This window comes from Barbus barbus (genome assembly GCF_936440315.1).
Source record: "Barbus barbus genome assembly, chromosome: 25".
NCBI lineage: Eukaryota > Metazoa > Chordata > Actinopteri > Cypriniformes > Cyprinidae > Barbus > Barbus barbus.
The window spans coordinates 99,283-115,775 of NC_136753.1; the positions used below are offsets into that span (position 1 = coordinate 99,283).

General features: G+C 41.2%; 1 protein-coding gene across 1 annotated transcript in view; it reads right to left on the bottom strand.

The window, feature by feature from the left end:
• The window catches only part of LOC306845425 (methyl-CpG-binding domain protein 5-like), a 36,970-nt gene extending 21,534 nt beyond the window's left edge, over positions 1-15,436 (bottom strand). The window contains exons 1-4 of the mRNA XM_079378209.1: positions 15,142-15,436; positions 11,314-11,814; positions 10,663-10,765; positions 947-1,127 (exon numbers count right to left, since the gene is read on the bottom strand). Of these exons, the coding sequence (XP_079234335.1) occupies positions 947-1,127; positions 10,663-10,765; positions 11,314-11,420 (391 nt within the window). The 5' untranslated portion in view covers positions 11,421-11,814; positions 15,142-15,436. The remainder of the gene's footprint in view (positions 1-946; positions 1,128-10,662; positions 10,766-11,313; positions 11,815-15,141) is intronic.
• Between the last annotated feature and the right edge of the window lie 1,057 nt (positions 15,437-16,493).

Below are 16,493 nucleotides of genomic sequence, written 5' to 3' on the forward strand. Positions count from 1 at the left end.
TCGGCAGAAGTGTGTATCGAGGGTGCATAACGGCTCTCACGAGCACCCTTCTGAAGGCTAAAATGAGGAATGGGAAACCCTACGGTCTTTTGGACTTAATGGACACATGCACACGGAGGCCATTGTAAGTGCACAAAGTGTTCCATTTGGGACAGGGCCTATAGAATCCTGCTAAATAAGACAAGTTATAAGATTTATACTACGATTTTACTCAAAACTCACTTTAAACCACCACTGAGTGATTGTAATAAATTCCAATTGCAATCGCTACACTGCTTAGCGTTTCTCATGTAAATAGCCTGTATTTTTATAAAAATAGGCAGAATCTCTTGAAAATCACATACAAATCATATACTGTCATAATCGTGTGTTTATTAGCTTCATGTTTCAGCCGTAGAAATGTTTTCCTGGCTTGCTTCTGTACAGAACTGAATGCAGAAATGTAATGGCCATATGAACGCGTAATATGACAGATATAGGAGCAGCGAACGAGCTTCCTGAACAGTGACTTGTGAACAAGACAAAACTCAGACTGACAGCGCTGGAAGCAGCTAATGCTCAGTAAATCAGTGAAAAATGAAAAGAAATGATTCTGAGCTATGCATTTTAAAATGAAAATGCAAGTGAACGTTGCCCAAAATATGTAGAAACTGAAAACTATTTGAACTTTATGAAAACTGAGTTATTGTGTTGGTTACAATTTGTTCCTTTGTGCAGTGGCTCAGGAGTCTGTAAAAACGACCACAAGCTGAAAAAATAAAACCAAAGGTTTTTGAGGTAGTGTGTAATGTAATCTAGTTACAGATTTCATAAATTTGGTATCGTTCAGGAACCGAACCGTTCAGGCATCAAAGTCAAGGTATTGGTACCGATATGGAAAACTTTTGAGAGATACCCAGCCCTAAAGATCATTGATTCTTCACTTCTCAGTAAATGTTTGTCATACTTGTGGCTCCGCTGGGACTGGTGAGCGTCAGGGACGGAGGCGGCAGCTCCATGCTCTTATGCAGCGTGGCCACTGCGATCAGCTTCCTCTTGTGGATGCAGAGCTTGGTCACATCCTCATCGGCCTTCACGTCCTCTGCAGTCCTCTGCTTCACCACAGCACCAGGAGCAAAATTGAAAACCTGAGAAAACAGACATTTCAGACCAAGACTTGAGTGTCGGCATATAGTCAGCTTTGTTTATTTGATGTGAAATTTAGGGGCTTTTCACACTTGAAATTGTTAACCTTGGGTCATCCTACTCCCCGGATAAATGGAATCCCGGGATGCACCACACTGCTCATACTATACCTGGGGTTAACCGTTAATCCTGGGTTTCACACTCTACATACCTAAACCCTGGGTTAACGCTATAATTTGCATATTTGCGGCGTCACTGTCACGGATTGAACGAACACCAGTTATTAAAAAAAAACAAACAAAAAGAAAGTCCCGTAGGTCTTTAGCCATTTTAAGCCTCATGAGACGCACAAAGGCAAGAAAAAGATCTTTTTAATCAAAAATTTCTTTTAATCACTCCAGTTCGCACGATTTCCTTCTTTTGACATTTCTTACTTTTCTCTCACCGGCAGCTGCTGTTTACACGACGCGCGTTTCCTGTTACTGACATGTCACGAGCATCGCTGCTCAATTTCTGATTGGCTGTCTGTTGCCAAGTGTCCAGCAGCAACAAGCAAACACCGCTACGTTTCACACTGAACAAACATAGCACCGCAATGCGGGGTTAACCCTGCTCCGGAGCTAAAACCGCTTTCAAATTACAGGTGTGAAACGTTTCTTTAAACAGGGCTAAAAGTGGTGTTTAGAACGACGATAATCCAGGGTTAAGCACAGTGTAAAAAGCCCCAATGACAGGACACTGATTATAGGAAGTTAACCTCGCATCCAAACAGGCCCGATTCCCTATATAGTATGCATGAAACAAGTAATAAGCAGTATTTATGAAACAGTAGACATAAAATAGCTAGATGGCTTACTGTTCCTACTGAAAATTTGAACCGTAGACGCTTTACTATCACATGAGCTCAGGAGAAGCATCCTATACGGCAGGGAACATCACAGCTCACATTTTAACGCCGACACGGAATGTCCAAAATACACCGGAGCCGAACGAACAGCTCTCAGGATGTGTGTTTCAACTGTTAAACGTCACAATGTTCCCAGCACCATTTTTAGGGAAGGCATTCATACGACTGCCCTTTTATTTCTCATGTTTTCTTCATATATTACAAACAGAATGTTATATCCAAAAAGAATACAGACTAATGGACGAAAAGTTAAATGTCTATTTGATAAACATTAACTCCTATTACATTAAATAAATATAGACTGTGGATGTCAGCCTTGAGTGACTGTAATGACACTAAAAGTAGGGTATGCGATTTCGGAAAGGCTAGCAATAGCAAGCTAGCTTTGGCAGCATAAGATCCCACCTTTTTTTTTTTTAACCAAATCACCTACCCTGCCTTTAAATATACAGAAATAACATCCTACTGCTTGATAATTCAGTATGCTCAAAAACACTGAGGTGAATCCTTCCTTCAGAAACACTTACTGATATCTCGTGTTTTTGACACTGGTGGCATAACTACAGTATATTCACAATGAGAATTCACAGCTAATATACTCATAGAGGGTCATGTTGCTGTTTTATCATGCCTGTATTGAATCTCTCTGTACCGTATGGGTAGTTTGGTATTGGTTTGGTAATCTGACAGTAGTTCTTAGATCTCAGCTGAACCATTTGGTGCATACAGCAATGAAAGTGTTTAGTCTGGGGGATTACCCCAATCTTCAGTCTATTTTTAACAAAATTATTTCTAAACAGGCAAGGAAAATGACTCTGGATGATTCTCATGTGCTTTATCCAGAATTCTAACTACTCCTATCTGGTTGATGTTTTCATACCCCAAGGTTTAGATACACTGTTATAAAAACTCTTTTGTTCCTTTGGATACAAGGCTGTTAAACTCCAGCTCAAAGGACACGACTGTGTGATCGTTTGTGTTATGTTATTGATGTGGGTGCTTTTGTTATGCAGTTTTACCTGTATTGCCCAAAACAAATTTCCCTCAAAAGGGAAAAATAGAGTATAAAGTAAATATGATGATATACAGTCGTGGTCAGAATTATTGGCATCCTTGGTAAATATGATCAAAGGCGGCTCTGAAAATAAACCAGCATTATTAATCCTTTTGATCTTTTTTTTTTTTTTTTTTTTTAAATCACAAAAATCTAACCTTTTATTGAACTAAAACTATTGAAAATGGGGGAAAATCTCATAATGAAATAAATGTTTTTCTCAAATACACACTGGACACAATTATTGGCGCCCCTAGAAATTTTTATGAGTAAAATATCTCTGAAGTATATTCCCATTCATATTCACAATTTTGAGCACTCCAGGGTGATTATGAACACGAAATTATCCAGCCATGACTTCCCGTTTCACAGAAATACAAATAGGAGGGAAAACAAAGGCCAAATTCCCTTAATCATCCATCACAATGAGAAAAACAAAGTAATATATTCCTGATGTGCAGCAAAAAATAATTGAGCTTCACAAATTAGTGAAGTGGCTGTAAGAAAAGAGCTGGAGCAGTGAAAATTCCCATTTCCACCATCAGGGCAATAATTAAGAATTTCCAATCAACAGAAAATGTTATGAATCTGCCTGGAAGAGGACGTGTGTCTATATCGTCCTAATGCACGGTGAGAAGGAGAGTTTGAGTGGCTAAAGACTCTCCAAGGACCACAGCTGGAGAATTGCAGAAAATAGTTGAGTCTCTGGGTCAGAAAACCTTTTTCAAACAGCCCCTATATCACCACATGTTGTGGTTTCAAGAAAAATTCTCCTAGCTCATCCAAAAACCAACTCCAGCATATTCAGTTATCAGACAGACTGGAACTTCAAATGGGACTGGCTTCTATGGTCAGATGAAACTAAAAAATGAGCTTTTTAGCTGCAAACACTCAAGATGGGTTTGGTGAACACAGGGATAAAAAGTACCCCATGTGTACAATGAAATATACTGCTGTATTTGTGATGTTGTGGGCCTATATTTCTGCTGGAGGTCCTGGACATCTTGTTTAGACACATGGCATCACTGATTATATCAAATACCAACAGATCAAAAAAATCAATACGTGACTGATTCTATCAGAAATCTTATAATGGGCCATGTTTGGATCTTCCAACCGTACAATAATCCAAACACAAACCTCAAAAACAACCCAAAAATGGGTCACTGATCACGAAACCAAGCTTCTGCTGGCCATTCCAGTCCTCTGACCTGAACCCTGTAGAAAATGAGTGAGGTGAACTGAAGAGAAGAAGCACCAACATGAAGCTGGTAATCTGAAGGATCTGGAGTGATTCTGGATGAAGGAATGATCTCTGATCTCTTGTCAGGTGTTCTCTAACCTCATCAGGTATTATAGGAGAACATTTAGAGCTGTTAAACTGGCAAATAGAGGTTTCAAAAAGTGTTGAATAAAAGGGTGCCATTAATTGTGGCCAATGTGTATTAGAGAAAAACATTTTTCATAATGATATTTCCCCCATTTTAAATTCTTATTATCCAATGAAAGGTTAGATTTTTCTGTCCAAACAGCAGACACATACAGTCAAACCAAATATTATTCAGACACAGTGGGGATTTCTTTAAGACTGCAAGGGAACCTCGGCTTCCCCTATAATGTCAAAAAATTTATGGTCAAATATGTACTATTGTGTTAACATTTTATTGATTAAAAATGCGTTAGAACACGTTCATCTCGAAGACGAGTTCGTTCAGAATCAGCTACATATAGCAGGTGACTCGATTTCCTTCTCATATATTCCCGTAGCATCAGTGTATTTCCCTGTTGAAGCCCAGCGTCCATTGACTTCTATGGGGCTGCTTTGAACAGTTTTTTTCAGTGCTTCAAAACTAGACGCTCATTGGATAAATGCTGCGATTATGTCCCGCCCCCGGACGCTCAGCGTCTCTGGGGGTGAATGGAGGAGTGGGCGGGGCTGGACTCCAGGCTTCTGCGTGATGATTGGAGGGTCTGTTGAAAGACTGCATCTCCTTTTGATTGACAGCGATTGTGTCCTATAAGAAGTCGCTGATGCTGAAGCTATTCGAGCCAGTGTTGCCAACTTAGCGACTTTTCAGACCACCCTAGCGACCTTTTTCTCCAAAAGCGACTAGCGGCAAATCTAGCGACTTCTTTGACAAACCTTAGCGAGTCTCTGTGATCGCTGGTACTGCCCAAGCGGCAACCTCCCGCTCCCTCTAGTGAAACCAACACGGAAGTGATTAAAACTGCAATTCATCGACTAGCCGCTGGAGGCTGGCTCCAAAAGGGAGTCAATCACATTGACTCTCAATGTTAAAATGCCCAACTTTACAGTAGAAAAAAACATGTTTACAGCCTGGTACAAAAATTTATTTTGGTCTATATAGCCAATTTTGCCCTTCGTGACAACTGTGAGGGGGGTGAATTTTTTTATAACTCATCCATTTAAATTATATTAAGCCTTAAACTTCTGCATAGTTAAGGGCGTGGCCACTTGAGTGACAGGTTGATTGACGTTGCTGTCTCTATCTGCTGTCTGTTAGCCGTCACGTTACCTCAGCCGCTGAACTTGGCATCTCTGCCGTGTTTCTGCTTTTGTTTTATACAGTCTATGGCTTTTTTCGTTATTATTTCTTAAAATTATCTAATAAAATGGCTTGTTGTGTGGTTAATTGTACTAACAGACCGTCCAAGTCTAGGCTCCATTTTTTCCGGTGAGTGATATTGTAATGTAATTTTATTTATTAATTTCTTTATTCTTTATAATTTTATTTAAAACTTAACTAGACTCCAGAATCCGACAGACTGTGATTGGCTGTAACGTTAGGCCTGTAATTAACGTTACTGGTTAAGCGTTTTCCTCCAATAGAAAACTGTTAGGCTATAATACAAACTCTGTGGCTTAAAGAATTAAAACCGATTAAAACTGTTTTTAAAAGACGAAACTCGGTGAGAACATGATTAATAAAGCATACTATATACAGACAACCAGGCACCTCAGTTCCGCCCACGTCCCGCCTCATTGCCCATTTTGGATCATCCGGGAGTGACGCGCGGTGACGCGTTGCCAAGATGGCGGCGGTCGGCTCCGCCCACTTTAGGCTTCAAAAACGCTCTTCAGAAACCTACGAGTGACGTCACGGACACTACGTCCATTTTTTTTTACAGTCTATGGTACTGCCGCAACGGCGCGAGGTCAGCGCGCGCGAACCTCTTTCTCTGTTCAGTGAGCGGCTGAGAGGAGCAGCGCGTTCAGTTCAAATAGATATTATGTTGCTTCTCTAATTTTACATGCAAATATAGCCGAAATCACAGCACAGGAATTGTCTTGTCTTATCTTGTGTGTATTATTTGATTTAATCAGACGACGGCTCGATTATAAATTAGGATTTTTGTGCAGACTAACTTCTTGGGAGGGAGAGCTGGTTATGTATTCTTAAAGGGCTGCGTTTCAGTCACTATTTCATATTTATCCCGTTGACTGACAACATAAACAGTAAAATATATAAAGGAAAACAGTTTTATTGAGAATTTGGCTACATCAAAATACAGTATGAGCACAGAGAGACAAACAAAAGGCAATATGACGCGATGACGTCATGAATATGCTAATTAGCGCATGACGTCATCTGGCGACTTTTCAAACTGGCTTTAGCTACTTTCCATCGAAAGAAGTTGGCAACACTGATTCGAGCTCAGTCCCATAGTGGACTTTGCAAGTGTAGTCAAAAGACAAACTGCTGCAACCTATTTCTTGATATTTGCTTGGCGAAATTGCTGGCCAATTTTCATTATACATTTCAAACAATTATACACCACATTCCTTGTTTCAGTTTAATTTAATTCCCACATTTCCTCTGTTGAGTTTAATATGTTTTTAACATCGTTTGTTCATTAATTCATTCATACAGTAGGCCAGGCGGTGAACTAGCCAGCTAGCAAACTGCACACGATGGCAGAATTTACGTGTAAATAAATGGACAATTTTTATGATGTAGGCCGAAAATGAGCTTCCCCTCTTTGAAAGACCAGCAGCCGCCACTGTTCAGACACTAGATATAATTTTTTATATTTTTTACTAGTGGGTGCAGGACACTATAGTTCATTTGTGTGAGAATAGCAAAATAAAATAGACTAAACTGTGACATATTATACCCAAAAATTCTTCATACAGTGGACTACCAGTAAAACTGAAATAGTTGGGAGCAAACATTATTCAGACACATTGACCTGAGCATGTTTTGTTTAAGTGCTTTTTCTTTAACTGATCTTTTTCCACCACAGACTGAACAAAATGAAGCATTGCTTGGTAATTGGTATTATCTAATTGTTCTTAAATTTAACATCTGACAGCTATTCAACCCAATTCATTACATGCCTTTCTATCAAAGTTCTCACATTATCAAGATCAATTTTTTCTGAAACAGTTTAACTGAGTTCTTCTCATATTTTATTACCAAAATCCTAAACTATAGTGAATAAACTGTCATAATGTGAGAAATGTTGAAGGTGCAGGGCTCGCAAAGTTTCTAAATCCCAGGTATCCCTTCGGGCAGGTACTCTTCAGATTTTGGTAGCCCGAAAATTTATTTAACTAGCCCAAATAAAAAAAGACCATAAATGTCAATCAAAAACATTTTCAATACACAAATATCAACGAAAGAGTTTTATTTTACTATTTACAGGGTATCTGCTGAATTTTTTAAAATCAATTTAAGGCAATTTATGACTGAGCTGCAGAAGTAAAATGGGGTTGGGCAATATCTGTGGTAACATTAAGCCATAAAATGACATGATTTACAATTCAGATACAGCTTTTCACAAAAGCAAAAATCTTATAAAAAGGTATTTCAGCCTTTAAGTCATTTTTATTAAAAGGGATGTCAAACATATGAATTATATTAATTTAAAACGTAAATATTACTGTTTAAATTGTTTAGATTTTTAGAAGGTACCCCACATGAAAAAATACTATAGTAATTTATAGTAAACACTATAGTGTTTTTGAACCATACTATAGTGTGTTATACTGTATATATTATAGTATTTACAACACTTTAAATGAATGCTACAGCATACAGTAGTATTAACTATAGTGAACATATAAACTGTATAATGTAGTATTCTTTAGTTTTTACTACAGTAAACTGTAGTGTATTGTAGTATAATATACCCTATAGTTGTAGAAAACGTAGTACATTATTGGGTAAAGTCATTTGTTTATATTACCACAGTATCTATAGAATTACCACAACAAATTAATTCAAGTACTTTACTATAGTATGGTTCAAAAACTATACTTTAAATTACTATAGTATTTTTTCATGTGGGACATTAACTTCTTTCACATTTACAACTCTGTGTGTTTGCTGCGTAAAAACATGGGTCGATCTAAACATGAGATAGGCTTTTTGGAAATGCAAATTCATTCTGTGCCATCATGAGGTGGCGCTTTAAGAGTGGCCGCTGAAATAAAGACCTCTTGAAATTACAATTAACCCTTTAGGCGGCAGGGTTTTTTGGAAAAAATGCTGGATTTTGACATCAAGATTTCAAAAGCTTGTGGCTTGAAAGGGCTTAAAGATAGAGATCTACTGTAAATTAGAAAAATGTTGGGCATGACCGAAAGTTTATGTGGGGTGTAAATATACTCATCTAATTTGCATATTATGACGTCATCAGGGGCGGCCCTCTTGAATTTCATAATATTTAGGAAATAGTAGATTGAATTGATGTTTGATTTTTTGGTTTGTTTTTTTTGTCTTTTTCTCCTCATTCCAAATAATCAGAGGAAACCAACAATAAAACAGGAGAAAGTACTAAATTATTACTATATTACTATACTATATAGTAGTAAAACGCATGTGAACAGTAGCCTACTTTTTGATCAGTTCATCAGTAATATTCAGGAAATAATAGATATTGAATGGATGTTTGAACTTATTTGCATGTTGATGTTGTTATCCTCATTCCAAATGATCAGGAAAAGAGGAAATCAACAGTAAAACAGGAGAAAGTAGTAAATTATTACTATATTACTGTGCCATAGTAAAATACATGTGCCTATTTTTTGATCAGTTGACCAGCTATCTGCCCAATCAGGTATCTATGTGACAGTTTATAGTTCTTGAGAGTATGGTATCTCTCATTGCATGGCACAGCACACAGACCTGCCCCAAACTGACTGCACCTGTACTGTCTGCCGGCAGCCCTTAGAGCGCGCGCGATCAGAACAAACAGCGCAATCTGGCAGATCATCAGAGAGAAACAGCTCTCCTATGGACACTAAGACCACGTCCACCCCTGCCACCCCCATCCCCGTTGGCCAAAGTGTTGAAATGATCACTTGTTTGTGCTTTGTGAACGATCGCGCCTTGTGCAGCGGCACCATTGCACGGAAAAGATGTACCGGAAGAAGCGCGATCATTAGACGGCCGATCGTCATTTCCAAAAGGCTAATATTCCCCTTCAGAGTCAGAATCGGCGAATGACATTTGCAACACATCCTCACAGTACAACTTTTTATTAGCCGTTTGTGAGATTTGTGAGAGAAAATCGCCAATTTACTCAGACGCTATGAACTGAATTGCTTCCGCATCAATGACACGATAGCTCACTTACTCTGCTATTTCCTCAAACAATTTTGGTCTAGAATCGAAGTACTACATGTCTGCCATCTAGTGGAAGGGAATACAAATGAGCCATTACACCAGATTAGGAACTACAGCCCATTTCATGAAGTATGACGTCTTGTCGCAATTTTGCGACTTTGGCGCTTAGAGGGTTAAGACTTTCCTTATACCATTTAACGCATTTCAAACTTTTTAAGGCCTTAAACTCCCTGCCCTGTATTTTAAGGTAGCCCATCGGGCAGGGCGGTGATTTTTTTGGTAGCCCGACTGGGAAACACAATAGCGCCGGGACGTCGGGCTAGCGATTTTGCGAGCCCTGAGGTGTCTAAATAAACTTTGGTTTGACTGCATTCCTTTGTTAATTTCTAAATTCAAGCACTTTAAGGACCTTGTGTGGACCCTGGTAAGTCTATAAATCGCAGAGCAGAGAGAAAAAAAAAAAAAAAAAAAAAAAGTATAAAACAGCAAAACAGAATTTATGTAAGAAATCATTTAAAAAAAAAAAAAAAAAAAACATTGTAGGCGAATATATTAACACTTTTAGCCTGAACAGCGCCTTATTTTCATGACAGCACTAACTGATGTTTCTCAGCTACCTTTGAAATAAAGACTTGTTTTATTTTGATGGTGCTCTTTTTTGTTCTCTTTGTTCTCATATATCTGATTTTTTTAATGACTGAAGTCCAAATGATTCATTAAGAGAGCAACTGAATGAATTGAACTGAATTACAAATCGATTCAGACCATTTCACACACAAAAAAAAAAAGATTCTAAAGAGTGATTCATTGCTACGGCTAGTTCTGATTTAAACCAGTGACAAAAATGCATCTTGAAAAATGCTCACAATAAAATACAGCACAGTGATTTATCCTCCACATCAACACTATCACCAATGACAACGTGGCTTTTGGAAAGACATCCAGACCGTATGAAATGGGCAGCATGACGTCTGAGTACTGACCTTGTGGAGGATGAGTGGACACTCCAGGCCACATTTACAGGTTCCATCGGTCAGCAGATACGACTTCACCTGCTCAAGGCAGGACAGCACTGATCCACTCGGACTACAAACACACACACCAAATAATCACAATTACAGTAAAGACAGCAATCTATAAACAATAATGTTAGAGCCTTTCTACAAATAACTGCCTGTGTCTGGAGAAGCACGTGAAACGCTCCAGACGAGGGCAGCTGGCTTTGGGTCGGCAACTTATCAGGAACGCTCGAGCCTCGCTGATGTAAGCGATGCGAGCGATTCAAAACCAACACACCAAACACCTGATGCTGATCAGGGATGCATTTTTCTCTCTACTTTTTGCAGTGATGTGCATGCAGAACTCTCCTGAGATGTAAACAGGACCAAATCACAATGCGTCTTAGTGTTTTAGTGTCAGCTGCAGTTTCTACAAATCTCATAAATGATGCTGCGATCGAGTGACACGCCACCTAAACTAACCCTATGCTGAACAATGCCACTGTCGCACTGATGAAGACATATTATAATTAGAGATAATGCTAAATAGTGATTCACGGCTATTAGGAAATGTTTATTTCGGCAGGAATTAATCTGGACCCTAGCGACGCATGTTCAGACAGAGTAGGTCCATACCTGATATACAGGACCCCCGAGGGCTCCACCTTGCGCTGCCAGCCGATGGGTACCTGGGCCAGCTGACCTCTGCCCTCAACACCCTCCCTCTCTTTTCCTCCATTCATTTTTATGGACCGGTGCAAAACTCCTCGTGAGAGATCACACGCTCTTCTCTGTCCCGACACAATGTCTCATTCTGACGCTCAGAAGAGGGAAGACGGAGCACAACAGGACCGCAGCGAGACGGCTCACAGCGCAGCCCAGAGGAAGAGCCGCATTACTTTGCCACTCGATGCAGACAGGAACTCCGCCGCTAGTGTCTGACCAATCAAAGCCATGAGAAAGAAGTCCGAAAGCGCTTCCGATCTGGACATAAAAGCACCTCAAATGACTGAACACTGAAAGAGTGGCAGCTCCCAGCAGGCAGAGGGTCAGGCGTGGCGTCTTCACAGCGGACGATCTTCAGACGCACTGCTCATCGCGGCCCGTTCACACGCAGCTCTCGCAAATTCATGGTTCCTAAAGAGAAAGAGAACATTAGAATCCAAACACTTCTGGAAATATATGAGTTGAGATCAGAGCTTTTCCTCCATCATTCACGGCAAACCCTGATTATACGAAAACTACAACGCACCGCTACTCTACATATAATGTAATAAACACCATAACGATCTGTAAATGGATGATTTCACCCAAATGCTGCTGCAAGTCAAACACTGATTACACCCTCCAAAATAAAACTGCAAGGAACAAAATGTCCTCTGGTCAAATGTTGATATGAAAAATTAAATAAATTTTTAACTAATTAGGGCTGCAGGATATATGGTTTCAGCATCAATATCGCGATGTGCGAGGTTTAGTATACTGATCGTTATATTTATACTGATTTCTTTGCTCACAGAGACAGCTGAAGTCATCCTACACCGGACACAACAGAGCGATCGCTGCACATCATCTGAACTGTGTGTCAGTACGTCATAAATAGAACGAGGCATCAGTTTTCTGTCGGGATTTGTGTCGCGCCGTATCCAGCTTCGTTGATTATAATGACTTCTGTAGTATATTGTTGTCCGGTGTAGACGCGCAGATGCACATGAACACTGAATTCCGTTCACTTAGCAAAATGCATGTCTCTGCAAGTGTCCTTGTAAACAGTAGCTATAGGCTCAGGTGAAGGTAAACAATTGAGAATGAAAATGGATGTGTAACACTATATTGGTTCACGGCAGTTTAATATTCCTGTTGCTTTCGGTGTCAAACAACAAAACACATATAATCCCTTTTGTAGCTTTAACAGATTTATTAGATTTAATTTATACAGTGAAGACTATACGGTTTTATTTTACATCTGATTATTCATTTTCTGTACCTGAATACTGTTACTTACCTGACAAATAGAAAGCACTGTTTATTTCATTTGTTTCTTCGTTCTATCTATGCGTGTAATTTGTTTATTTTCTATGCTGATTGACTCACCTACAAAATGACACCAATCGGTGTTTTTTTTTTTCCCAAATAGAGCTATTCTAGTCATCTGGTGATTTTTTTCATATCGAAATATATAATATAGCAGAAAAAAAAAAAATATCGCAATGCAAGTTTTCCAAAATCGTGCAGCCCTAACTCTAATGAAAAAATCAAATCAAATCAGAACGGCTTTAGCAGACATGCTAACAATCTCACAGGTCATCTTCAGAGGTCATGTGGCCTAAACCACCAATCAGACATCATCAAATCTTCCAAGAATATAAACACATTTCTCACTCTCAGGAGGATCTGCGTCCAGTGAGTCCAGTAAAGACACGAGAGGCTCTGAAGAACTCCATTTCAGAACTGATTTCTCATTAAATTAACTGTAAATTAAAGGTAGATGTTACAATAATCTTCTCCCATTATGGTCACTGTTATTTACTTCAAGAAGTACTTCATGATATTGTGCTGATGTACTTTATACAGCGACTGACTCGACCAACTAAAGGAGAATCATCAAGCGCTCTTCAGTCAATCACTGTACAGTGACCCGCAGACACTAAACAACATACAGAGCCCTGATTGGTCAGCACTGTGACTGACAGCAGAGCTCCACCAATGAAAGATGAAATCAGAACATACAGGTGCTGTACAGCAGGCCTTTAATGTGAATGCGTCAGCACGGGTTCAAGAAAGATCAAAAACTCATGGATGAATTTCAGTGTTTTAATAAGAGCTCTTCTATTCTGAAGCACAAACATGAACTCAGACGTGTGTCATGCTGGGCATTCTGGACTGGCTTAGATGAACGTATGAGATCTGGACTCACTCCGGTGCGCCTGAGTGTGAACCGGTGTGAGTCCAGATCACACAATCCTCACAGCTGGACAGACAGAGACACGGACGAACTATAAGAAGATCACTGTGTCACTGTGCTGCTGACTCACGACAGGACTGACTGAGTGGCGCACACACACACATACTACACTACACTACAACTGAATGACTAAAACACCAGGATGTTACAGTGTGATCGTGCACACAGAGTCCCCGCTGTGACCTTAAAGAGTTCAGAGGTCATGGACTGCAGTGTGTGCTGATAACACAACATCAACATGACCATCAGCTCACAAACACACACATCATACAGACACACAGAACGACTTGATCCCTTCATGAGTGTTATATGAGGCATATCAGAGTGTGTGTGTGTGTGTAGTGTAGTGTTGGAGTGTGTGTAGTGCTGGAGTGTGTGTGTAGTGCTGGAGTGTGTGTGTGTGTGTAGTGTTGGAGTGTGTGTGTGTGTGTGTAGTGTTGGAGTGTGTGTGTGTGTGTGTGTGTGTGTGTGTGTGTGTGTAGTGTTGGAGTGTGTGTGTGTGTGTGTGTGTGTGTGTGTGTAGTGTTGGAGTGTGTGTGTGTGTGTGTGTAGTGTTGGAGTGTGTGTGTGTGTAGTGTTGGAGTGTGTGTGTGTGTGTGTAGTGTTGGAGTGTGTGTGTGTGTAGTGTTGGAGTGTGTGTAGTGCTGGAGTGTGTGTGTAGTGCTGGAGTGTGTGTGTGTGTGTGTGTAGAGTGCTGGAGTGTGTGTGTGTGTGTGTGTATAGAGTGCTGGAGTGTGTGTGTGTGTGTGTGTATAGAGTGCTGAAGTGTGTGTGTGTGTGTGTGTGTGTGTGTGTGTGTTGTGCTGGAGTGTGTGTGTGTAGTGCTGGAGTGTGTGTGTGTGTAGTGCTGGAGTGTGTGTGTGTGTAGTGCTGGAGTGTGTGTGTAGTGCTGGAGTGTGTGTGTGTGTGTGTAGTGCTGGAGTGTGTGTAGTGCGTAGTGCTGGAGTGTGTGTAGTGTGTGTGTCACACTCCAGGTGCTGCTCACCTGTCAATAACATGACCCTTCATAAGATCTTTCTCATCATGCCTGTCGCATTCATCCACTGCTGTATTCTGACTGATTTCCGAGTGACTAAATAATGTTTGTATCTGATCAGACTGACTCCTGAAGATGACTGATCTAACTGCTCAGTGTGTGTGTGTGTGTGTGTGTGTGTGTGTGTGTGTGTGAGTGAGTGAGTGAGTGAGTGTGGTGACAATCCTCAGCTGTATCACGTTCACAATCACTCATTTCTGTATTTCATAATGCAACCCTGACCAGTGCAGATAAACGAGCTGCTGGACCGCTGCTAAAGCTAAAGCTAGCCGCTTCGCTTCGGGATGAGACTCTGGGCTCATTATGGCTGCGGGTGAATCCGAGCGCGCGCGCGCGCACGCACACACACACACACACACACACACACACACACACACACACACACACACAAATACACACAGAGAGAGAGCTAACTGCTAACCTAAACAACACGCGCAGCAGACACTCGATCGCACGCACGTACCTGCTCGCGCGCGGGCCGGAAACGCTCCTGAGGCGGATTTACACTCAGATGTGTCTCCGCGGCCGAAGCGCAGCAGCAGCGGCTCGATCTACCTCATAACACCCGCCTCGCGCCGCATCGCGTTCGCTGCAGGATCCCTGGAGCACAATAACGGAGCAGGAGTCCGCTCGCGTTCGTTTCACATCGACTCTGGGCGTTTAAAAATAAAAACAAAACGTCCAAAAGCATCAACACATCCGCTGCTCTTCTGCGCTCGGGATGGAAAGATGGAGCTCCGCTGTGCGCATGCGCCCCTGACAGCGACCACAATGCACCGGGGCATGACGGGACACACGAATGAGTTCAGCCGTGTTCCCTACAGAGGGTGTATATGAAGTGTTTCATCAGAACGAGATTCATAGGTGCAGAAAACACCAATCGTTGTACATTAGGCACCATAAAATGAGGTTTATTTGAAAACGTCGCTAAATATAAAGGACTTCATGCTCAGCTGCGCGTGCTTTTCATTTGTGTTCCATACATGATCAAATATACACAGAACATGGGAAATAAATCAATAGCCAGTAATAGTACTCTAGAACAAATGATCTCAGCTTCTGAATCTATATAACAGTTCGAGATTAATACACCTTTAATAGAAATCATTTGCAGGGTTTCGTTATTAACAGCTAAACAGTGCTGAAACTAACCCACGTGCTCCTTAAAATATAAAAACACCAGGGAGACATGTCAAGAAGCTTAATACAGTAATATGTTCTTAATAAAAACACTCTCTGATCTCATGCTAAGAGAAGAAAGTAGTGTTTGTTCGTTCAGTCCTTTGTTGAGGTCCTCGTCTGCTCGGTGGGCGGGGCGATCGGGGGTTCTGCGCATGCGCGTCGCGAGCTCTCGGTCACCTCTGACAGGACAGCAGCTGAGAGCGACGGAGCCGCGAGCGTTCGTGACGCTAGCGAATATTTCCGTACAGAGATAGATAATGTCAGTCCATATGTGAACCGTTGGCGGCTGTCAGTAGAGAAGGACGCCGCTGAGATGCGCTGAAACGTGGCCGTAGTCGCGTTCGGTTTTCACGGAAACTTCCATTTCTTTTGGATGCGCTTTCTGGAGCGACGCTTCCCCGGTAACGCGCTGCGGCCGGTGCTGCGGAAGCTGCTGCTGGACCAGACGCTCGCCGCGCCGCTCGCCATCAGCGCCTTCTACACAGGTGAGCTCAGGTGAGTCGCGTGACGGGTGCGATGAGGCGCGCGCAGGTAGAGCTCAGGTGTGTGTGTTGTTGCGCAGGTGTGAGCTTCATGGAGGGCAGAGAGGAGGTTCTGCAGGACTGGAGGGAGAAGTTCCTCAACACCTACAAG